At 40.8% G+C, this 24291-nt stretch overlaps 1 protein-coding gene across 1 annotated transcript in view; it reads right to left on the reverse strand.

Moving 5' to 3' along the window:
• agl (amylo-alpha-1, 6-glucosidase, 4-alpha-glucanotransferase) overlaps nucleotides 1-22227 on the reverse strand; it is a 40127-nt gene extending 17900 nt beyond the window's left edge. The window contains exons 1-10 of the mRNA XM_022761805.1: nucleotides 22143-22227; nucleotides 18460-18587; nucleotides 16238-16448; nucleotides 14605-14774; nucleotides 13043-13246; nucleotides 5341-5522; nucleotides 4774-4885; nucleotides 3829-3955; nucleotides 2845-2947; nucleotides 2426-2523 (exon numbers count right to left, since the gene is read on the reverse strand). Coding sequence (XP_022617526.1) covers nucleotides 2426-2523; nucleotides 2845-2947; nucleotides 3829-3955; nucleotides 4774-4885; nucleotides 5341-5522; nucleotides 13043-13246; nucleotides 14605-14774; nucleotides 16238-16448; nucleotides 18460-18547 — 1295 coding nt within the window. The 5' untranslated portion in view covers nucleotides 18548-18587; nucleotides 22143-22227. The remainder of the gene's footprint in view (nucleotides 1-2425; nucleotides 2524-2844; nucleotides 2948-3828; nucleotides 3956-4773; nucleotides 4886-5340; nucleotides 5523-13042; nucleotides 13247-14604; nucleotides 14775-16237; nucleotides 16449-18459; nucleotides 18588-22142) is intronic.
• Between the last annotated feature and the right edge of the window lie 2064 nt (nucleotides 22228-24291).

Here is a 24291-nt window from a genome sequence, read left to right on the forward strand (position 1 = left end):
CTGCAACCACCTTTTTCAAATCCCACCAGAGGTTTTCAATGGGGTTCAAGTCAGGCGACTGTGATGGCCACTCTAGTATCTTCCAGCACTTCTTTGTGAAACCAAGCCTTGGTGGACTTTGAGATATGCTTGGGATCATTGTCCTGTTGGAAGGTCCAATGACGCCCAAGCTTCAGCTTCCTCAGAGACGGCATGACATTTTCTCCCAGGAGTTCCTGATACTTGATTGAATCCATCTTTCCCTCCACACGCTGCAGGTTTCCAGTGCCAGAGGAAGCGAAGCAGCCCCAGAGCATCACTGAGCCACCGCCATGCTTCACTGTAGGCACGGTGTTCTTTTCAGCGTATGCTTCATTCTTCCTCCTCCAGACACACCACTGATCCATAGGCCCGAAAAGTTCCAGTTTTGTTTCATCGCTCCACAGAACAGAATCCCAAAACCTCTTTGGCTTATTTATATAGTTCTGAGCAAATTGGAGCCGACTTTTCTTGTGCCTTTGGGTCAGTAGTGGTGTACATCTTGGGAGTTCAGGCATAGAGCCCTTCAGCGTTTAGTATGCGCCTTACTGTGGAAACTGAAACCTTAGTGCCTGCTGCCACCAAGTCTTGCTGCAGGTCTTTTGCGGTCAGTCGAGGGTTTTTGACCACCTGCCTCCTCAGGACTCTGGTGGCAGCCGTTGATAGCTTCCTCTTTCTGCCGCGTCCAGGTAGTGTAGCCACTGTTCCTTAACTTTAAACTTGCAAACTATGCTTCCAACTATATCTCTAGGAACATTCAGTGCCTTTGCTATCTTTTTGTATCCTTTTCCTTGTTTGTACAAGGCAATGATCTCTTCTCTGAACGTTTTAGACAATTCCTTTACTTAGCCATATTTCTAACATGCAATGAAACATCTCCGTCAACAGTCCAGGTATTTGAGGTGTTCTATCTCAAGCACACCTGCTGCAACTAATGAAGCCCTTGATTGGCTGCATCAGGTGTGCTTGAGACCACACCTGATTTGCAAATGTGTGCTCTTATGATGAATTCTATCCAGGGGGTTGAATATTTTTGAGACTGCAGTAGTCATTGAAAGTAGGATTTAGTGTTGAATTTGGATAAAATCCTTGTAATATTAGTTTTATTTAACTGTCTAAACTGTTCTCCTGTAATTTGTTTATTGCAAACACCTGAAAAATTTAAAATTTTGCCAATAAACTTAAAATGCAATGGGGGTTGAATAATTTTGATTGCAACTGTATCCCTGACGCATGTTTCTATTCAAATTAGCCTCCTCGGGTTGTAGTCAGGTGTAAACAGGCTTGTCCTCTGTCAACCTACCAGTATATTGATCAGTCCAATGCGTAAGCTTGTTTTTGAATTTGGTAGTACAGTAGTTTAACAAACATGATATAAATCAAAAAAAAATATTCAAATGGAATATAGCGAAATTTGACTCATTAAAGTTACAAAATGCAGCACCTGTTAAGGTTGATTTAAAAGGATGTCCTGTAGGTACAGCTTGGAACAAGGCTACGTCAACACTAATGCCAGAAACACCCTGTGGTGTGTGTGTGTGGCGGCTGCGGAACGTCTTGGTTTTAATTTCGGTGCCCATGTTAACGGGTTAGAGCGACACACTGCCTGCGTGAGATGTCTTACACGTCGCGGCTGTGTCTGTTGATGACATCATACCAGCAGCATCATATAGAACGGACACAATCCACTATAGTTTCTATGTTTAGGCTGGATCTGAATATGACACAGACATGAAAAATTATAATTATTATATTTTTTAACCATTTAAGCAGCTGTAAGTGGAGACAGTGATACTTTAGCAATGTTTTCTGTCAAAAATAAATCAGAAATTAATTTAAAATGAAAAGAAATCAAAAATTCCAGTCACCGGTAAACTCTATTTAGAGAGATAGAGCTCACATGAGAACACACGTGAGCCGCAGCAGTTCAGCGACACAGCTGCCATGTACACAGAAAGCAGGCAGTGTGTTCCCGGCGTAATACAGTTTTAGAGCAAGCAAACATATGGAAGGATATCCTGGGGCTACAAATTCTAATGTTCTAAAAGACTGTCTAATGTGTGGTAGTCGGCACCAAGAATGGGAATGTTAATTAATGGATCTGTCAGGCTAACACTTTCATTCAGAATAACCCAGACTCCCAAACTAGGTATGAAAAATAATAAATCAAAAAAATAATTCTGTCCTTTCTGATGAATACTGTGGTAAAAAACAAGGTAGTGTTAAAAACTGCAGCTAAATGTCCATGAATTATGGTCGACAGTCAATTAATCCTACTGTTTATAGAGACCTGTAAACCAACACATTAATCTTTATTATCTATCTTTCCAGACCTTAACCTCTCCTTTTCTTGTATCTGTGCCATTCTTTTTCTTTCTCTCCAAATCCACCTCTTTAAATCCATTACCTGGTAACCAGAGGGTTCTTCCTGGTAACAGGACCCAGTTTTGGGCCGTGGTCGGCCAGACGCTCGTACACTACATTTCCCACAACGCAGTTGGCAGCCTGGAGGGAAAGAGAAGGACAACATGATGAAAAATGATAACCCTAAATTTGGAAGTTCCCCTCTGTACACTAATACTATGCAGCATACAGTATGTCCTGATGTTAACAATGCACTACTTTGGTGGTTAGTGTAGAAGAAATAATGAACCTTTGGTACAGATGACATAAGGCATTCTGACATTTCAGATTCTCCTCCCTGACTGCTCTGGCAGCCATGGCAATAGATGTCATGTTGGGTCCAGCTGGCTCCCATGTGCACTCACACATGGCTGCTGGTGCCATTAGCAGTAGCCTTGTCTGCTGCATTACACACAAACTTGCCTGCTCCTGATGCTGATGTACAATGTGATTCTGTTCTTCATTCAGCTCGTTCAGCTTCTGTCTCAGCCAACCACAGCACTCCTCAATGTGATGTGGGGAGGAACTATAGCGAGAGAGGAAACATCAAACAGAAAATAACAGTACTCTAGTTCTGCAAAGGTCCGCATACTTATATGTATACATACTGGACATAACTGTACACAGTACAGTAGTATATATTATTGTGAGAATTGGAAACATCCTGTCTCCAAAGGAAGTGAAAACTAGTCTATGCATTTGTTACCTCTAGACTGGAGTACTGTAAGTCTTTATAATCAGGATGTCCCAGTAACTCAGTGAAAAGCAAACTGCTGCAGCAGAGTACTGACAGGAACTAGAAGAGATCACATCTCCTCTGTGTTAGCTTCATCAGCTCCCTATAAATTCCTCTTCCTCACCTACAAAGACATTAATGGTCAGACACCATCATATCTTAGAGAGCTCATAGTTCCCTATTATCCCAACCAAACACTGCACTCTAAATGCAGGCCTACTGTGGTTCCTAGAGTTCTGAGACTAGAATGGGAGGTAGAGCCTTCAGCTATCAGGCTGCTCTCCTGTGGAACCAGCTCCCAGGCTGGGTCCAGGAGGCAGACTCCCTCTCTACATTTAAGATCAGGCTTCAAACTGTCTCTTTGATAAAGCTTTGATAAAGAGTCCTGGACCAGCCCTTAGTGATGCTGCTATAGATCTAGACTGCTGGGGGGACTCCCATGATGCATTGAGCTCTCTTTCTTAGCATTTATATTACACTACTTTATGTCCTGTAACTTGTACTTTCTCTCTCCTGTAGTTCTCTCTCTCTCTCTTCATTCTGCATGCATCCCTTGACTATTTTTAAATAAGTAAGCATGAATTCATGAAAGAACTCAAACAAACATTAAAACTGTCACTTCATACAAAAAACAGACAACACCACCAACAGCTTGTGATTGTGGCTCAGACCTGTGAGGTACAAATGTCTCCAGAGCAGAGTCCATGTCCACTGTGTTGCCATAACGACGGTAATGTGGGTCCTGGATGATCTTTAGGCCCTTCTTCCCTTCAGTCTTACTGTGGTCTGGCTTGGTGCCTAAACATGCAAAGGAGATTTTAAGTCTCTTACGTAGCATTTAAAGTAAATGTTTCTATATTAGGAGATTTTTTTTCTTCTCAAAACTTCCATTTATTTAACTTTGAAAATGTACAAACAATCAGACACCAGTTGTTAGAAAAAACAAGTCAAAATTTCTATTAAAGAAGACAAATATAACTATATATAACTGAAGTGCGAGACCTCTTCACACAAGCATTTCAGAATGGAAATTAACTTCCGACAAGTACCTTTTGTTTGTTATACAGTCACATTCAATATCAATTAGAAACAACTTAAATTAGGGAGTTGATTTAAAATACTTTGCTTTATGACTATAAAATTTCCCACTAGCAGCTCTGTAACTGATGAGAACAGCCAAGGCTTGGTGTCAAATGTCTCTTCAATGACAGATCACTGAACAGTCATTTGACACCAAGTGTTCATGTCCATTTTATCTATGGTTTGAATTCCTTTGACATGGCAACAAACATGTATCCGTCAGTTCAGTACAGTCCACTGTATATTCTCCATCAGTTCAGAGTTGGAATACTGTACAAAGCTGTGACACTTTATTAAAACAAAAGCTTTATTCAGGTGTCTGACAGAACAGACACACCTCAATGTCAATTAAGTTTTTTTGCTTCAAGATGATTTTTTCTGTTTTCTACATTTAATCTCAGAGACCGTTTTGGGCTCAGACAGCTACCAAACACACTGACCTGGACACTTGACACACTGAGGCCTTTTCTGAAAACCATTATAAAGTTTGCAGTAATACGTATTAACACTATATTAAGCATCGCTGATCTACATACCATTTTGCAGTAGGATTCTGAACTGCTCCACAGCATTGTTCACTTTGACCTGGAAGAACTCCCACAGTTTGATCTGAGGATACACGTCCTGCCACAACACACTGCGGATGGCCTGATACACACAAATCAACATACAGAGAGAGGAATAAGGAAACACATGCATTTTCATATCTACTATTACACATGCTTTTTCATATTACTATATTACTATTATTTGTCACCATTATTAAATGAGCCTTTGTTACTATAGCTGTCATTGCTTGCAAAATGTTGTTGAAAAAACTGACAATTTACATTAGCAGTAGGCCATTAAGAGTTTGGCAAACACACCGTTACATATGTTTTCATAAAGACATTCTATTTACACCTTTTTTTTGCTCCATGTCACCTTTTGTCAAAGGTTTGTAAAATGTCGTGTTAAGGTCTCTGTAACATCCCAGTGACCAAGTGTGATGTTAACACTAATTAATGCTGTCTAATCACATGTGCAACCTCTATAGCACAGTCAGGAAATGCCAGTCATGAAATCTGTACAGGTGTGCTGTGTGTGCCTGGCTGTGTGCTCACATTCAGATGGCTCTCATTGGTAATATCAGGAGGAAGTCCTTTAGCCGTGTAGCGTCCGTCTGCGATTCTGGTGGTTAAATGCCAGATAGCTCTGTCTAAGACCCAGGCTGGACGCAGGTGGGGGGAGTTCACCAGGTTGTAGCCACACTCTGGATGTTCCCGTATCCACACACTATTGGCAGCTGTAAAGAAAAGAGAAACAAAGAATTAAAATCACCACCATTTAGCTATTCTAACAACATCTGATTTAATAGTTCTAGGTGTGAGGTGCTAACCCTAACCTGAACTTTTAACTTATAATTCAATAATATATTTATCAATTAATGGCACTTAACCATTTCTGTTAAAATTTAAAATTTAATTTATTTATTACATACATATACCGTGAGCATGTAAGATGAAAACTTATTTTACTAACTGGATTTCTAAAATGTTCTTATATTACTTGATTTAGTGTGATTTTTTTCCATACATTTTATATAAATTGCATGTCTCATTTATGTATTTTAATCATTACTAACCCTGTTTTGTCTTATTTTATCCTAGTGCTTATACGTTTTAATAACGGTATCTCTATGTTCCACATTTATTTTTCCTATTTATAATTCTATTTATTAATTGATTTCTTTTACATATTCTTTATTCTAACTTTGTTCTTATTGGAGAAATTGTCAGTTTAACATATTTTATTCCCTTTTTATCCAACAGTTGGAAGAGTAAATGGTAGTCAGGAGAATTTTATAATAATCAAAACTCCCGCTGCCTCCCTGTGTTGAAGGTCCATTCCCTGTCTTTTCATTTTTTTTTACTTATTTATATAACACTCTTCAGAGTGTTATGTTTTAACCCCAACCTAACCTGAACACAGACTTAATAGTGATGAATAAATTCTGTAGTGGACTGTATTTAAAGCTGGACTGAACTGCCTTTCATTAATTCACTGAAAAAAAGATTGTGGCAGAATTTGAATTACATTAAGTTAAAGATCAAGTTTTAAAGCACTGAATGAAAACAGACGTTTATCATGTGCTGTGTTTATCATGTATGAAATGCACACATGTGACATCCCAAGACTCAGGAAGGAAGTCAGCCATTCTGAATTTTCTATGCAATTTTAGTGCAGTTTTTACCATTTACAGGCTTTATACTTGAACTGATCTATTATCTAGGAAGCGTTTGCTGAGGGAAAAACTCGGGCGTGGGAGGAGTTCGGTGAGACTATGGAGGAGGACTATCGATCGGTTCCAAAAAGGTTCTGGCAAACCGTCCGGCGCCTCAGGGGAGGAAGGCGGCAACTCGCTCACACTGTTTACAGCGGGGGCGGGGAGCTGCTGACGTCAACTGAAGATATAGTCGGACGGTGGAAGGAATACTTTGAGGAGCTCCTCAATCCCACCAACACGTATTCCGTGGAGTAAACAGAGTCAAGAGACCTGGGGGATGGATGGTCTAATATCTGGGGCAGAAGTCGCCGAGGTAGTGAAACAGCTGCGCGGTGGCGGAGCCCCGGGGGTTGATGAGATCCGCCCTGGGTATCTCAAGGCTCTGGGTCTTGTAGGACTGTCTTGGTTGACACGCCTCTGCAACATTGCGTGGACATCGGGGGCAGTGCCTCTGGAGTGGCAAACCGGGGTGGTGGTCCCCATATTTAAGAGGGGTGACCAGAGGGTGTGTTTCAACTACCGGGGAATTACACACCTCAGCCTCCCCGGTAAGGTGTATGCCAGGGTACTGGAAAAGAGGGTCCGGTCTGTAGTCGAACCTCAGATCGAGGAGGAGCAATGTGGTTTTCGTCCTGAACGTGGAACTGTGGACCAGCTCTTTACCCTCACTAGGGTGCTGGAGGGAGCATGGGAGTTTGCCAATCTAGTCCACGTGTTTTGTGGATTTGGAGAAGGCTTACAACCCTGTCCCCAGGGGCTCCCTGTGGGGGGTGCTCCGGGAGTATGGGGTGGATGGTCCCTTGTTAGCGGCCATTAAGTCCCTGTACCAAAGGAGTGTGAGCCTGGTTCGCGTAGCTGGCAGTAAGTCGGACCAGTTCCCGGTGAGGGTTGGACTCGGTCAGGGCTGCCCTTTGTAACCGGTTCTGTTCATAACTTTTATGGACAGAATTTCTAGGCACAGCCGGGTGGTGGAGGGGTTTGGGTTCGGTGGCAGGAGGATCTCGTCTCTGCTTTTTGCGGATGATGTGGTCCTCTTAGCTTCATCGAGCACCGACCTTCAGCTCTTGCTTGGGCAGTTCGCAGCTGAGTGCGAAGCTGCTGGGATGAAGATCAGCACCTCCAAGTCTGAGGCCATGGTTCTCAGCCGGAAACGGGTGGATTGCCCGCTCCAGGTCGGGGGGGAGGCTTTGCCTCAGGTGAAGGAGTTTAAGTATCTCGATCCTGTTCATGAGTGAGGGTAGGATGGAACGGGAGATCGACAGGCGGATTGGGGCGGCGTCAGCAGTGATGCGGGCGTTGAATCGGTCCGTTGTGGGGAAGAGGGAGCTAAGCCGGAAGGCGAAACTCTCGATTTACCGGCCGATCTACATTCCAACCCTCACCTATGGTCATGAGCTTTGGGTAATGACGAAAGAACGAGATCGCGAATACGAGTGGCCGAAATGAGTTTCCTCCGCAAGGTGGCTGGGCTCAGCCTTAGAGATAGGGTGAGGAGCTCGGTCATCCGGGAGGGACTTGGAGTAGAGCCGCTGCTCCTCCATGTCGAGAGGAGCCAGTTGAGGTGGTTCAGGCATCTGGTGAGGATGCCTCCCGGACACCTCCCTGGGGAGGTGTTTCAGGCATGTCCCACCAGGAGGAGGCCTCTGGGCCGACCAAGGACCCGCTGGAGGGATTATATCTCTCGGCTGGCCTTGGAACGCCTCAGGATTCTCCTGGAAGAGCTGGTGGAAGTGGCTGGGGAGAGGGCTGTCTGGACCTCTTTGCTGAGGCTGCTGCCCCAGCGATCCGGATCCGGATGGGCGGGAGTTTGTTAAACATCATATTGGTTAATCTTATCTAGAGACCTTTGCATGGCTTAATAGTGAAGCTGTTGAGTTCTCGTTTAATGATGTGTCCATCATCATCTGACAGTTTGGTCAGAAACATGCACTCCAGTAGCTTACTGGAGGTAATTTTTAGGGCTCTGGCAATGCTCCTCCTGTTCCTCCTTGCACAAAGGAGCAGGTACCGGTCCTGCTGCTGGGTTGATGCCCTTCTACAGCCCTGTCCAGTAACGGTCGGTCTCCTAGTATCTCCTCCATGCTCGAGACTGAGCCGGGAGACACATCAAACCTTCTTGCAACCATATGTATGGATGTGCCATGCTGGAGTAGCTGGACTACCTGTGCAACCTTATTGGGCTGCAGGTACCATCTCATGCTAGGACACTAGCAAAACACAAAATCAGAGACGAATCAGTCAGGAAGGATCATGAGAGAGCAACTGTCTGTGGCCACCACATGTAAAACCATTCCTTGTTTGGGGGTTGTCTTGCTTTTGACTCTCCATTGCACCTGTTGCCACTTCCATTTGCACCAAAGCAGGTGAAATTGATTCTCAATCACTTCCTTTGCTTCCTAAATGGACAGATTGATATCCCTGAGGTTTAAGTGACTTGGTGTAATACTGTGATGATTAAGTGTTCCCTTAATTTTTCTAAGCAGTGTACATTTTCATGTTGGTGTCATATTCAGATTCAGTGAAACTTTAGTTGAAGGTGTCAGCTTTATGTGATGTTGCTGCTCTGATCTCTGTCTAGAGATTTGCATGTTACACACAGTGAGTTCAGTGAACTTCAGTGGCCCCCCAAGTCTCCAGACTTGGATCCAGTAGAACACATTTGGGCTGTGGTAGAACAGGAGATTGGCAGCATGAATGTGCAGTGATTTTTCTGTCAGACAATTTGTTACTTAGTCAAACTGTAAATCAGCCGGTTACTCTGCCTAACCTTTTAATCAGGCTTATTTTACTGCCTGACCTTTTCTGAGAGGGAGAGAGGATGAGGTCATGAGGGTAGATGAGTGCACAAGAAGCCTGTGGTCCTAATATAGGAGAGCACATACAGTACAGAGCTTCAGTGTCCTTTCACTCAAACTTCATGTGAGTTTTAGTTTTTATTCATAAGCTAAAACCCTTTTTATGCACTTTAATCTGACAACATACTGAACATTACTGACTGAACACTAACAAACAACCATAACCACATGAATCTGTATTTATCTTAACTTTCTAAAGTAAGTCACCACATCTGTCAATTTTCAGCTACACTTGAATGAGTCCTTAGTCTTAACCTGACAATGTGTGTGTGTGTGTGTGTGTGTGTGTGTGAGTGAGAGAGAGAGAGAGAGAGAGAGAGAGAGAGAGAAAAAGAAATAAAAACAAAGAGACTGTGAGTTACTATATTCTGAAAGTTGAATTCACCACAGTCTTATAAAGATAAGGATATAAGGATTTGAATGATTAGTTCACTTAACGATTAAATGTTGCCACCCCCGCTGGTCTGTTAAACTAATTATTAATATTTTTTTAACATACAACCTTGGCTAACTGTTGCGTCTAAAATGTTACACAGCCACCAGCCACCAGGTGGGGCTGCAGCCCCAGCAGGTAGCAAGAACAAGTAAGGTGGAAAGTGGGACAAATGACATCTCGTAAAACCAGCGCGGTTTGGCAGTAATTTGATCTAGAAAATTAATATAATTTGGTATATAGCTTTTCAGAGTAAACTGGCATATAACCACTCACCATTGCAATGGAGCACATTCAGCACAGAAATAATAGCACGTTAACCTCTAAAGTAAGAAGGTTGCTGGTGCTAGCACTGCTAATGTTAGCCACTCTCTACGAACCAATAGGACATCGTTCACTTGCAGAAGCTGTGATGCTAATCAAATTGTGCTAAATTCTGACTGTTTTCTGACAAGGCAAAATTTAAATTTCTATTTATTCGACAGGGAAATTAATCATTAGGAAAATTCCTAGTCTTATACATAGAGCCTTAAAAGTAAATTATACATGAGCAGTAATTTAATCTCAAAGTGGGTGCAACAATGTTTCTTCAATCCAGCAACTTTAATTTGATACCCGCAGGGCATCTGGGTAGCCTCGTGGTCTGAGAGACATACCACATAACTGCCATGTTCTAGGTGCAGATCTAGCCCTGGACCTGTCCACCTGTCTAACTTTCAAATGCATAATGAAATAATTAAAGTTCACTTACTTTTTCTAAACGTACTATGAATGTTTAATGGCTGTATTCAATAAAGACATGGAAGGTATACAGAATAATTGATCGTGTAATATTAGCTTGTTGTTGTTTACTCTTGGGACTTAATGAAGATCAGACCAGTGCAGAATACCCTGTAGCTTTTTCTTGCCACTGTGTATCCATTAGCATACACAGTTGGACTTAATACTGTATGTCTAAGGCCTCTAGTGTGATGGTGGTGAACTGGTGTGCTCCAGCAGTAACTGAATTCTCATTAGGGCCACATATATCGTAGTGCTAAGTTGAGTCTGGTGCTCCTGATGGATGTTAATTGTATATATTCTAATGACATTGTGCAGGAGATGATAAAAATAAATCTAATTGCTTTTATTTATTTCAACCTTGTTCATTCATTGCTGCCAATGTCTATTAATTCCAGCACTGTCTCTTTCCTATATAGTTTACACTGCCGCTGTCAAACTAAATGCTTAGGCATTGAATTAGTTGTGGCACACATGTATTTATCATTGTCTTTATTAAATGTTAAATATGTATTCCAAGGACCCAATTCCCTTTAGGGATCAAAACAAGTTCAATCTGGGTTGAACTTACCCATGTTGGATAAACCTATCAAATATACTGTCTGTATAGAAAAGGGTTAATGAACTGTGAAAATGAAAAAGCCAATGGACAGCAGACCCTACCTGCTAATGATCACCTCAAGGGAATTTTCATCACTTAGGGCCCTATTTTACACCCAGCGCAAAGTGCAGCACAAGTGTCTTGGTTATTTTCAGACTGACACAGTTGTCATTTTCCCATCCATAGCCAATGTTGTTTAAATAGCAAATACACTTGTGCTGATCTGAGCGCCCATGGGCATGTTGGTCTTAAAATGAGGTGTGGTCAGGTGTATTGTTGGTGCACTGTTATGTTGAGGCAGCAGAAAGTGATTGCGCGATTGAATAGCAAACACAGTGGTGCCATATTATATAGTAGGTTAGTGGGTCCTCCATCAACCGTCTCCAAATGGTACAAAATGCTGCTGCATGTCTTTTAACTGGCACACGCAAACATAACCACATTTCCCCCATTTTAGCCTCACTCCACTGGTTGCCCATACATTTTAGGATTCATTTTAAAATTCTTTTATATGCTTTTAAATCTCTCAATGGTCTCGCCCCTCCCTACCTCTCTGAATTGCTGCACCCATATTCTCCCACCCGCTCTCTCAGTTCAGTTAATCAGCTGCTCCTGAGGGTGCCAAAAACGAAGCGCAAGCTCAGAGGGGACCGTGCTTTCGCTGTGGCAGTCCCTAAAATGTGGAACGATCTGTCTCTGCACATTAGACAGGCGTCTTCCTAGTCTGTTTTTAAATCCCTTCTTAAGACCCATGTCTTTTCCATGGCCTTTGACCTTGGCCTTTTATGTTATTTTTTGTTTTCTCTTATTATATATATGTTTTTATTGATGTTTTATGTCTTTTAATTTATCTTGTGTTTATAATTTTATCATGTACAGCACTTAGGTACCTTCTGGTTGTTTTTTAAAGTGCTTTATAAATAAAGCTGGATTGGATTGGATGTAGTATACATAGGCTGGCATGCAACGTGTCTGTTATGCACAAGCAGAGTGAGGGGAAAATGCACATAGATCTTTGGATAAGTCAGGTGGAACATTACAATACAGCCTCAGAAGGTCAAAGCTTCTTTGCAACATGTTGTGTGTTGTATAACTTTGTCATGCATCATGGATGTCTCTTACATGAGGCTCTGCAGAGAAGCTTCTTTCTTACAGCCTGGTAAATCCTCCACAGTGTTCCACATTTATAACCTAAATGTGTCCACAGTTTCTTAACAAACTGAAGATTTATTCACACCTCTCATCATATAACCTAAAAGATGTCTAATGTTGTGATTTGTGTTGTTACGTCTCTGTAGATGAAGTATGGCACGAGCTGCACATCAGCCATCATTTACAAGGGGCTGTATGTAGAGAGTAGGAAAAGAGTAGTTCAAGGCTAACACACAGGCTCCAAGTGCATGTTTGAGAGCAGAGGGAGGAACTACCCAGTGTTAGTGCTGGAGTGAGTGTGTATTGCCAATTAAATTATGGACAGGTATTGCAGCAGCCGTCTAAGTGGACCAATCACACGAGAAGTATGATTTTCTTGATGAACAGTTTTGTCTATAAAATGTGGGAAAATAGTGAAAAATTCCCATCACTGTTTCCTGAAGGCCACGGTGACATCATCAAAATGCTTCATATATCCTGCCAACAATCCAAAATACAGACGATGTCTGGTTGAATATCATATATGACAAAGAAGACAAAACATCACATTCTCACATTTTAGAGGCTAGAGGAAGAAATTAGCTTGAAAATTAAATAATAAATTGGCTTCATGAATCAGCTAATCATTTGGGCTTTAACTAATCATTCAGAGAAGAGTTCTTTCACTCTGCTTGGGCTGTTGTACGTGTTGGACACAAATATACAGTAACATACTCACCAGTGTGATTATAAACCACATCGGTAATACATAGCATGTTCCATTCTTTCCTCATCTTCTCTACCAGCGCCCCCACATCTGTCCAGCTGTAGCTCCGACCCACTGGGCTGTACTCAGGGCTGAAGGTCAGCTGGTCGGCTAAAGAGTAACAGGACCTGGACTCTCCGAGAGTCTGCAGAGGAGTTAAGTGGATCATGGTGTATCCTGGAAGAGGGCAACAACAAGGAAACAGTTACTGAAACACATTATACAGCATTAATAAGGCAACATACTGTGTAATACTAACATTAACAATAAGGTGCATTCTGAATGGTGGGAAACCCTGATCAGGGATAACAGCCATAACACCTGGAGCTTTGTCTTTCTCTACCTGCGCTCCACTCTCATGCATTCTCTTCTAAAAGTGTGAATGTCATCAATGATAGAAGGAGAACTTTACTACGCTTCACTCTGGGGGTGCAGCCTTATCTGAGGTAGAGTTAAGATGGTGCACCACATTATCAACATGTGAGAACGCACCATCTGTGGTTGATTTACTGACTCACTCTGGAGGACACTGTCAAATTCAATCTACAAGTGGTCAGACACATAATATAAAATCACATGCACCAATAATAACACCAGATCTAAAATATGGCCGTGATTATGTGTAGGCCTTGTAATATGCTGTATTAAGTCAAAAGAAATTGTTATATTTCAAAATTCGCTGGCTTGTCTATATGAATATTCAATTCACCAGCTACAAAGATTCTGTCAAAAAAAGGCATAATAGAAGATAGAAACTCAGATAAAAATTGTGGGTCTGTTCTCAGGACGACCATAGATAACCATACGCAGGGTTTTACTTTTAATTCAGAGGGCTATGACCTCAAAACTAATAATATCACACACTGTTATGGGACAGCAGTTAAAATGCTGTTGAAAAACAACAGCTACTCCATCAACTCGACCATTTGATCTGGACAGACTATAATACTCATTAGAGAGAGGCAGAAATCCTGTATCTGGCATTGATCACTATGTTGCAGCCATGTCTCTGTTATTTGAAGTAATGAAGTCTTGTTTGAAACTAATTTTGCATTGAACTAGACACAGCTTTACTGAGGTACTATGGGTATTTAAGTCCAAGTGTAAGATTGGAAGCATACATAGCAAACATAAAAGTGGTGATTAAAAGTAATCCAAGAGGAAGTAGAAGAATATTATCTTATTCTTTATAGAGGTTGAATAAAAATGTAGCAGATTTCAGGTTAACACTCAGAGAAACCAAATCCTGCTAGGTTTGGATGGTGGGTCCAGCTGGGCGGGGCTTGTGATTGCTTTGTTGTGACATCACAAAGTTCCAGAAGTCCTGACGGCTGGTTTTTAAGGCTCAGTTTCTGAATACAGGCTGTGTGCATTTAACTCATTGTAAGTTATAAGCACTTTTGAGTTGAGATGATAAGTTGATGTGTTTCTCCAATATTTTTTATTTTCCTGAGGCTACCAGGCTACTATCCACTCAAGGACTCCGCTAATTCGTATGGCATTTAAACAATTTCCACAAAAAAAAGAGCACACACCTGACTCCTTGGCTACTCTCAGTCGAGCAGGCCAGTCATCTAAGTGTCCCAGACATTTGGACAGGTAGGTCTGGATGGTGATGCAGTCTAATGGCAGGACGTGGTTGTCTGCTCCAACACGAAGAACAGGATCAACCACGATGTATCCTCCTCCTGACCGCTCTGTGTCTCTGCAACAATCAAAATACAGTGTGTAATAATAATAGTAATAGTAATGAGCAGCAGGATCTGGATCAGGGCCAATCCAATATCTTTTATCATGTTCAGTTAAAACATCAGAAAGCCACAGGGCTGTGATGACGCGAACTCCATGAACCAAACATAAAATCAATAGACAGCACCTGTAACTGGGTCATATGTACAGTTTCCTGTTGTTTATTAATTACAAAACAAAAACAAAATATATTTACAAAATTACAGTTAACACCGCACTGCACTATGTATCCATAAAGCAGTATTTCGCCTTTACCCCTGCCCACAATTCTCCTGTGGGAGAGGAGCAGTATTAATATTAATATTCAGTTTCATTGTTTTTCACTTCAAAGAGATCCCGCTGTCACAGCATCTTCATTTCATTCAACACAACGCAGAAATCCACCATATCCACAGCCGTCAGTTATGGCTATAGAAAACTTTTCTGAGTTTTTGTTTTTTTATCTGTGAAAACAAGCCCTGGGAGGCAAGTGAAATGTTGTATTTACTGTCTCCGTCTGTCTCTTTACTGGACCTCTCTTGCCTGTCATTCGGAGTGTGCATGAGAGCATATGCAGCTCCTGTACATCAGAGACATTGCCTTCAAGGCTTTCTGGATGAAAGGTTTGAAGTAAAAATAAAAGATAAAGAAATCTGAAAAGGAAACCTGGAAGGAAACATAAAAGCTTTTAGTCAAATTTAGTCTGGAGTAGTGGTTCACTTCAGCTTCTTGTGGCTGAAATGAGTATTACAAAAGCAAACATCTCAAAAAATCCTGACGTGCAGTCAAAGTTTTTTTTTTTCTGTGACAACTACATCTGAGGGGCAAGTGACAAAAAGAGATCTCTCATCTTCTGTGAGAATAGTGAAAATATATTATACATAGATGGACAGAGTTGTATAAATGTGCAAGATAATCTAGCGGAGAAAAAAAAAAACAAAAACAAAAAAGCGACTGCTCCAGTACCGATAGCAGAACCGTTAAGGTCAGAGCTTATTGATACTGCAGTCTTGAATAATGTAGCCTCGGGGCCCGTTCAATACCAGGGCTCGGTACCCATCCCTAGTGATCTCTGGGGAGAGCAATGAAATTAAGCCACAGCAGTGCAGAATTGAGAGATGGTTTAAAATTCAATGGCAACAAAACTATACACTGAAAATCAGATATCTTAGAACTAACTGATATCAATTTAAATGTATTTGCTTTGGTTTTGTATTTTGCCAGAGCTGAGTTTATTGGAGCCCCCTCTTCATTTTGGAAGGAAACTACATTATATCACTCTAACAGTAGGACATGTTGTTTTGTTACTGCATTTGCATTTGTATCAGTCATAAATTATTGTATGGTGGATTCAGTTCCAGTCACAGATCAGTCTGTGAGGGCCACATAATGCTGCTGTATGAATGAACAGTATGTAGTTGGTTATCAGGAGGGTCTTACCCACGTCCAAAGTAGTACTGATAGGAGCCAGCTACTTTGAGGTCCAGAGAGCAGAATTTATCAGAGTCATCCTCCTTCCCTGTTGGGTAGCTCCATGGTAAAACACGGAAGTTGTTTCGTTCAAACTTCTGTCCTTCAGATGGGTAGTTGGTGTGCACTGTCACCCTCCTGCCCTGAAGACTCGGACCCAGACGGAACTGCAGTTCAAAACCTAAGGACACAGATGTTTTGACCAAGATATACACAAAGAACATGTTGTTATTGTTGTTATTGATGCAATATAACAAATTAAAAGACATAAGATAGAGGTGAACAATGGTGGACTTGAGAGAACATTAAGACAATTCATGATATTGAACAATGTAGTTACAGTAAAGGTGTGGGAGGCTACATTTATTTAACAAATACAAGATAAGTTGTGCTGGTTTATGTGAGGTTTTGTGTGTGGTTGGCACATATGCATCTACAGTATGTGTAAATAGTAAATTGACTGCACTAGTCTACAAGACTACAATTGCCACATTCACCCATTCACACACCACACAATCAGAGGCAATTTGGGGTTCAGTGTCTTGCCTAAGAACACTCTGACACGCTGACTACAGGAGCTGGGGATCAAACCACTGACCTTCTGATTTGTGAACGACCTGCTCTACCTCCTGAGCCACAGCAGCCCGTAAGTGTAAATGCAAGTGGGAAGACCAATGTGTTACAATGATGAGAAAAAGAAGAAGATTTTTTTTTTTAAATAAAAGGAAAACAATAATAATAGTGATAATAATAATAAAGATAAAGGGAGGTGGAGGTGCAATTTGCAAGCGAGCCCGCGGCCAACGTCCCCAGCCCCAGAGGCAGCGAAGTGCATAGTGTCACTATGAGCAACATACCGACAGGACATTTCCATCCTAAACACACTCATACCAAGACACAGCTCTGCTACTATGAAATATACAAAAGGAATACCTCACACTCCAGCCGACACACATACTGAGTCACAGCGGGGTCTGTGAGAAATGTCAGACTTCCTGGGCCTCCACAGTTGGCTAAATATAGTCCAGTTTAATACGCAGCTCCCAAAATCCCTATCAGGTTCAGAGTGCTGTAAATGTCAAGTGGTACACTTCTCTCCTCGACACAACTAGCTGCTCCTTCTTCAGCCAACACACACACACAAACAGACCAAGACCAGACTCCATATGTAATCAATGCATTCTTCCAGACACATTTGGAGAACTACCTACATCAGGATTTCAGTAAACCAAGTGTGAGGCCTCCAAGTTAATGGTGGTGTTGTTTGTTAGAGAAGATAAAACCACCAGTGAGAGACTGAAAATGTGATTGAAGATGAGCAAATGCAAAGTTTGAGACCAAGCGTCCAACCTGCCTGCTTTTCTTCTTCTCTAAATTTCATAGTATACATAAAACAGTAAAGTGTCCGTGCATCATTATCTCATCAGAAAATATTAAAAAGTAGTTGTGAAACACAGCAAACACCGTTGAAAGCCAAAGATCTTCAGTGTTTAAAGAAGAAAGAGTCTGACCAAATCCTGCAAACCAGGGATCACTTTAAAGTTAAAGTGTAGTGCTTCATCCTACATTTTTGGATTTGCAGATTTCAGGAAGATGACTTCAGTGTTTTCAGTGCTCAATCAAAAATATTTGGACCTTCCTGGTGCTGAGGAGAAAATACTTTCTCTGCCACAGTTGTATTCTGAGGATGTATGTGAGCCAGAGGAGGTAGAGGAGCTTCTCTGGGCAGTCTATGGATCTTGACACTGTCCCGGCATTTCTCATTTCCTATGACATGCATCATGCAGATCCATGACTCTCAGTGATGCACAGAATATACAAGACAATTGTAGTTTTAAGGACTGAAACTCATCAAGACCTACGTATGCTCATGTATGAACAAGATCAAGACTTACGTGCATTATGACTGCACATTTCAAATTCAATTAAAATTCTAGACTTTTGTTAATGACACATCACATGTAAAAGCTATTGAATACTGGCAATAAATATCTACTATAGGCAGCGTCAGTCTAAAAGATATCATGTAGATATTCATGTTGGCTGCTGCAGTAGAATCCTCTTCCATAACACTACACACAAGAACACACAAGAGTTGTGAGTAAGTGTAAGCAGCCCCACCCTTGTTTTTGAATACTGCAGTAGATTCAGTCATTCAGAGATTCAAAGATATTTGTGTAAAGAAGCGTTACCTTGTTCAAGTCTGAACAGCGTCCTCTCTAAATTCTCCTTGTCGTTGAGCATTAGGACTCTTATCTGCTTCAGGTGTTGTGGTAACATCTTGAGAAGATCTCTCGAAAGTTAACTGATCCCCGGCCTCCTGCAAAGATGAAAGAGAGTTGTAAAAACAATCTACCAGTTTCAAATAAGCCTATTACATCCCTCAGTAATGAGGGCCTGCTTGCTGTGAATACAGAGAAATTCACGGCCACACTGTGGTGAACTGACAGTAGACATTCATTCAAACATTCAAACTCAGTCTCTGCTTTGTCCAATGCGAAAAATTCCTGCTGCACAGGATTAAAACTGTGTAGATAGAGAAAAAAACAGCAGAAAATCCAACCCACTGCTGATCGCTCATAATAACTAATCAATAACATTCAAGGCTTGGTCAACAGACCTCAGATTAATCTTACCTACTGAGGTTATACTGGCTGAACTGTTGTCGTTGAAAAAAATTAGTGCAGAAACCCATGGTCAAAAATGATGATTTTCAAATTTGAATAGTAGTTTTTATTGAACCCTGGATGTCCTTACTTCCTTGTTACAATCCAGAGTTGTTTCTTTGCCAGTCTCATTTCATGTAGCTGGGCCAACATAGATACACAAGTATCAACAGTTTATGGTTGGGTAGTGTTGCACAGTGTACTGATGCTAGAAAGGTATTGCAATATCCTGCCACTGAAAATGGTACTATGCATTATTTCATTGGTAACAATGCTTTGAGAATAACAGTGTTTTAATAAGAGTGTGTGCCCAGTGCTTTGGCTGGACATGGCCAGCCCTATAAATGCAAATGTCCATGACTGAGTGAGTGATGAGGTTACACCATTGGTCACCCAAATGCTGCATGACTGAGTGATGAGGTTACATCATTGTTGGCTGGCTGAGTTTGACTTTCCCAACAGCCGCTGTTCTTTCAAAATAAATTAGTGCAAACAGTTTCTATTACTTCATCACAGGGAAGTTTACAGCCACTGTTGCCTTAAGTGAGTTTTTTTTTTTTTCACAAAAACACTAAGCAACAAATTTAATGACTGTTTGGACAAACTTGAGGTACTTTCCATAGAAGAGTTGCCAGTTTTGTCCTGATAGCGAGTGGTTGGGCTTTCCATCCTCAGGTACACCTCTCTATGCCTCTCATTCAGTTGTTCACACAGCAGCTGACATAGACGTGAATGAGCTTCTAATTTTCTCTCTGAGTGATCATTTTAGACCCGGATCCGGATAAGCGGGAGACGACGAGACGAGACGAGTGATCATTTTACAGTAAATATTAGTTACTTTAGCAGCAGCAGAGCAACAGCTTGGAAGTGACTGCTTGTTAACATGTAGTCTTAATGGACCACGTTTCAGTCACTTCGAATTTATTCCATCGTCATGAAAACAGAAACAGAAAAAATGTAAATGAGAACAGCTTTATTGTGAATTCAGCTGCATAAAAGTACTGTATATATGAGCTGAAATCAGCTGACACGAGACTGAAACCAGCTGACAGTAGGCTGAAACCAGCTGACACTAGGCTGAAATCAGCTGACACCAGACTGAAACCAGCTGATACTAGACTGAAACCAGCTGACATTAGACTGAAACCAGCTGACACTAGACTGAAACCAGCTGATAGTACACTGAAACCAGCTGATTCTAGGCAGGATGCAAATACAACATGATGACCTCATGAATATGCTAATTGGCGTATTACATGATCTTTCAACATTCAACTTTTCAAGCAGCTTTAGCCACTTTCCATTTCAAGTAGTTATTTTCTTTCAACTACGTCCTTAATTGTACACACTGGCCACATGCAGTCCAGAGATATACCTGGTTTTGACCTGGTCTTGATTAGTGCTGGTTTGGCAGTAAATGTGAGGCATCCATCTCTGAACTGATGTTGATAACTGATTTTGTGTGATTTGTTTATTCTTATGTAAGTGGGGAGTTTTATTTTTAAATTAATTTATTCATATGTTGTGTGTATTTGTTTATCTTAATTTAAAAAAATAAGTATTGAATGTTAAACAGGGATTTTTAGGCAGTTTCACGACCCAACCAACATGTTTTGTGCAAACTATTGTAACACAGCATGATGAAGTTTATCCTAATACTTTACATATCACGTAGTGTGTACCTGAGTTCAAACAGACAGTTGAAACTGCTAAAAGCTTTTTCAAAAATTCCACATTAAAAGACTAAAATATTAAACAAACAGATGGTATATTACATATATTATATACAACATTACAACATTCTGACATAAGTCATTATGCATAACAAGCATTTACGTTTTATACTGTGAGTAAATTTTGCTTATATTTCTGAATACTTCATACACCACTCTCTATGTTAGCCTATTGAATTATGGGAATACATGTTGCAAATGACTGTGTGTACTGTTTGTTACCTTACAGTGCGCAGAATGAAAAAAAAAAGAACAGGGACATCATATTGCACTAATATCTGTATCATAAACATGGATTGCCATGTCAGTAACTCAATAGACACTCTGTTCTATACTCACATGAAAATGTTTCGATGAATTAGAATTAAACTGCATGTGCAATCATTTCTTTTTTATTTTGCCAAGGACTTCCTGGAACTCAATGGACCCATAGAGGCCCTGGAAAGTATTTGAACAGTAGTTAGAGCACAGTAGCAGCCATACAGTAGCCCAGACGTACACACAGGACCAAGTCCTGCAGTCAGTTTCAGTCCACAATAACTGGAGCAGGTTAACGCATCCAGAGTCACTGAACTCCAGTGGAACCCTCCCTCTGAGTCTGCGCAGTGCTTCTGTCTGATCAAGACAAGGTCAGGAATCCAGCCGTTAATGTCACACTACCTATTTATAAAACTCTTCCCAGCACTCTTCAGTTTGCTTGGCACTTTGGGTCCATACCGACACAAACAGAAATACAGAAAATCACGGACCAGATGACGGTAGATAATTATTCGCCACTGTGATGCAACAACCTCCAAAACTACCGTCCCGATTTCCGTTCAAAATAGTCATAGATTAATTTTGTGTTGCTTTTTAGCAAACACTTTATTCTCTACAAAACATAGTGCAAACCCCAGTTTAATTGTCAGTAACCACTTAACAATTCGGCAAAGGTATAGTTTAACAAAATCACCTTATTTCACTAAAACAACGTAAATAAGTTGTGATTCACTTGGTATTCATACAGTCACCTCTCGTCAGAACACACTGTAGTGGGAGGTGCCGTCAAGTTGGAATTTTACTGAAGAAAGTGATGCACGCTGGGTTGATTTCTAACTGGAGAATGGGTATTGGATTATAATAAAGTGTTCCATGTGGCATCATTAGGTACGTTCTTGATCAACCACGATAACGTTAAAAGCATTTGTTAACCGACAGAGTTTTCAATGGTTATCAACAGTCGTTGTCTGAAACAAGCGAGAATGTATTTCCCCGTATTACTGTGTAAAGCTGAATGACCAAGCGCAACGTCAAAAGCGTTAGGTTAAAATTAACGTTGTTAACAGTTAGCTAAACTTATTTTACCTAGCTAACGTAGCTAGTAGTTCATCCTCCGACTTGCCAGCCGCTAGCCGGGGACAAAACTCCTGGAAGCTTTATATTTGACAACACTACACGACAGTGCAGAAACATGTGTAAATGTGCATTGCCGTTCACCTGTCAGTTGTGTCTTCAGTCCGTCACAGCAACAGGAGAACAGTTTGCAGTGAAAACAGCTCGCTTTTTCCTGGATGGACAGTGGCTGAACGGAGGGGGCGTGGTCTGCAGACCCGGAGCTGCAGTTGGGCCGTTACCGTAATAACCCGAGTAAAACAAAATGTCGCAACTGCTACTGTTATTATGTAATTTTAGTTGCATGTTGAATGGAATAATGGTGTATGCATTCTTAAAGGTTGTTGGTGCTATATGCACAGTTAATATTTTTTATTTTTATTATATTATTATTATTTTTAGTTATTATTTAGAACTCCATTGTCGTAACATTTTTTCCTGAGAAATTGACAGAAATGTGGGGTAAAAAGCCCTATCTTGTAATGTTAACAGAAGTGATGAAATAAATGACAACATCTTATCGGAAACTGCAGCCATAATGCTCACAAAGAGCATTCAGTTGCATAATTTCTGTTTCTGTTGTTCTCTGTCTGAGCTTTACCAGGACACATAAACATACCATGTACCCCCCCCCCCCCCCACACACACACACACACACACACACACACACAAATAGACAAAGCAGTTACATAACCTGGCACTGCAGTGCAGTTGTTGAGGAGGCAGAGAGCAGCCCTCCAGGCCTGTACTGCCAGAGCCCTGGCTATTGACATAATGCCGGTGTTAGGCCTCTACATTACACTGACATAGATCAGGTAAATTAAAATGAGTTTCTGTAATCAAATTCCTGTAACTGATTTAACATTATATTACAGTGAGCATCTCTTTTCATATCTATTTACATTTTTATCTTTCAACATTGCTTCCAACCATCAGAGCCGAGCCTTGTTCATTAAGATTCAGTTGATACATTTGATCAACAATACTGACATTGTTAGACATAAATCTGTCATGTCATTGTCTATATTTTACATATTTAGAAAAAAAAGAAAAAATGCCATTCCATGTATTTATTTCTTTTGCAGTTTGAGGCATCCTGAGCATCCTGGGAAACTGAAACTTTTAGTTGAAACCCACACTGATCAAACAAAGTAACCATTAGCACTGACAACTAGCATGACAAATATCTACATAGACTCACAATAAACATGACATACGTTTGAAGAGTTTAAATACAAAGCAAACAGTGCTATTACAAAAATAAAGGAAGTTAAAAAAAAAATTCTTCTCCTGAAACTGTCTGTATCTGTGACAGTGAGCCACTTCCTCACATGTGGAATAATGACTAAATTGAGCAGGTACAGAGTGAATGAGGTGATTCAGAACTTGTTCCTGATTGGAGAAATTGGAAGTGTTACAACTGACCCATGTTACAACCATCCCCAGTCTCCCCTATACATTGCAGTATGGAACTGGGACACAGTGTTTTGAAGTAACATTCAATATATTTTCATATGTGTTTGCATTTGTTTTGTGGTTGCATCAGGGGTGACAAATGGAGCAATGGACATAATCAGCAGTCTACTTATGAGACACAGCGTGGTTGTTATTGTTCTGATCTTCTGACTTTTTAGTCTCAGTATTGACAGCTGTCATAGTTTGAGACAACATCCCTCTTCTCTGTTAGATGATATACATCAAATGTTTTTATTTTACCTCACAATGACAAAATGCTTTGCTCATTTGTTTATGAATAATAATTTGGGGAAAAACACTGTGTCACCAAGATTTATCTCTGTTACAGTCTCAAATAAATCCCACTGTAAGTAGTAAACAGAAAACAGAAAGTAGGATAACTTCATTCACATATTTAATTTCACTGTTAACTGAAGATGTTCACCTTTCCTCTGTTTTACCACATGATGGTGGTAGGGGACCAGAAGTGAAGCTGGGAGACAGAGACAGCAGCAGGGCAGGAAACACTTGAGTCCATATCATTTATGATTTATTATTTATAATTCTTGCACTTCACAGACTGTAAAAGAAAAATAGCTGACAAGAGGGTGACTTGGTTAGAGCGGTTCAGGTTCAAAGATCTCTGTGTTTACAAGTAACAGGTGTAGGGAGGTGTCCCACTTCTATACACTGACTCTGTGTGCTGAAGTGCTGCTGTACTATAGCTGAGGGTGACTTTGACCTTAATAAACCCAGTAACAACACGGTCACATTAGCCAGTCCAAGCAAACTGAACAGA

Source organism: Seriola dumerili, unplaced genomic scaffold, assembly GCF_002260705.1.
Source record: "Seriola dumerili isolate Sdu_G_001 unplaced genomic scaffold, Sdu_1.0 BDQW01000432.1, whole genome shotgun sequence".
NCBI lineage: Eukaryota > Metazoa > Chordata > Actinopteri > Carangiformes > Carangidae > Seriola > Seriola dumerili.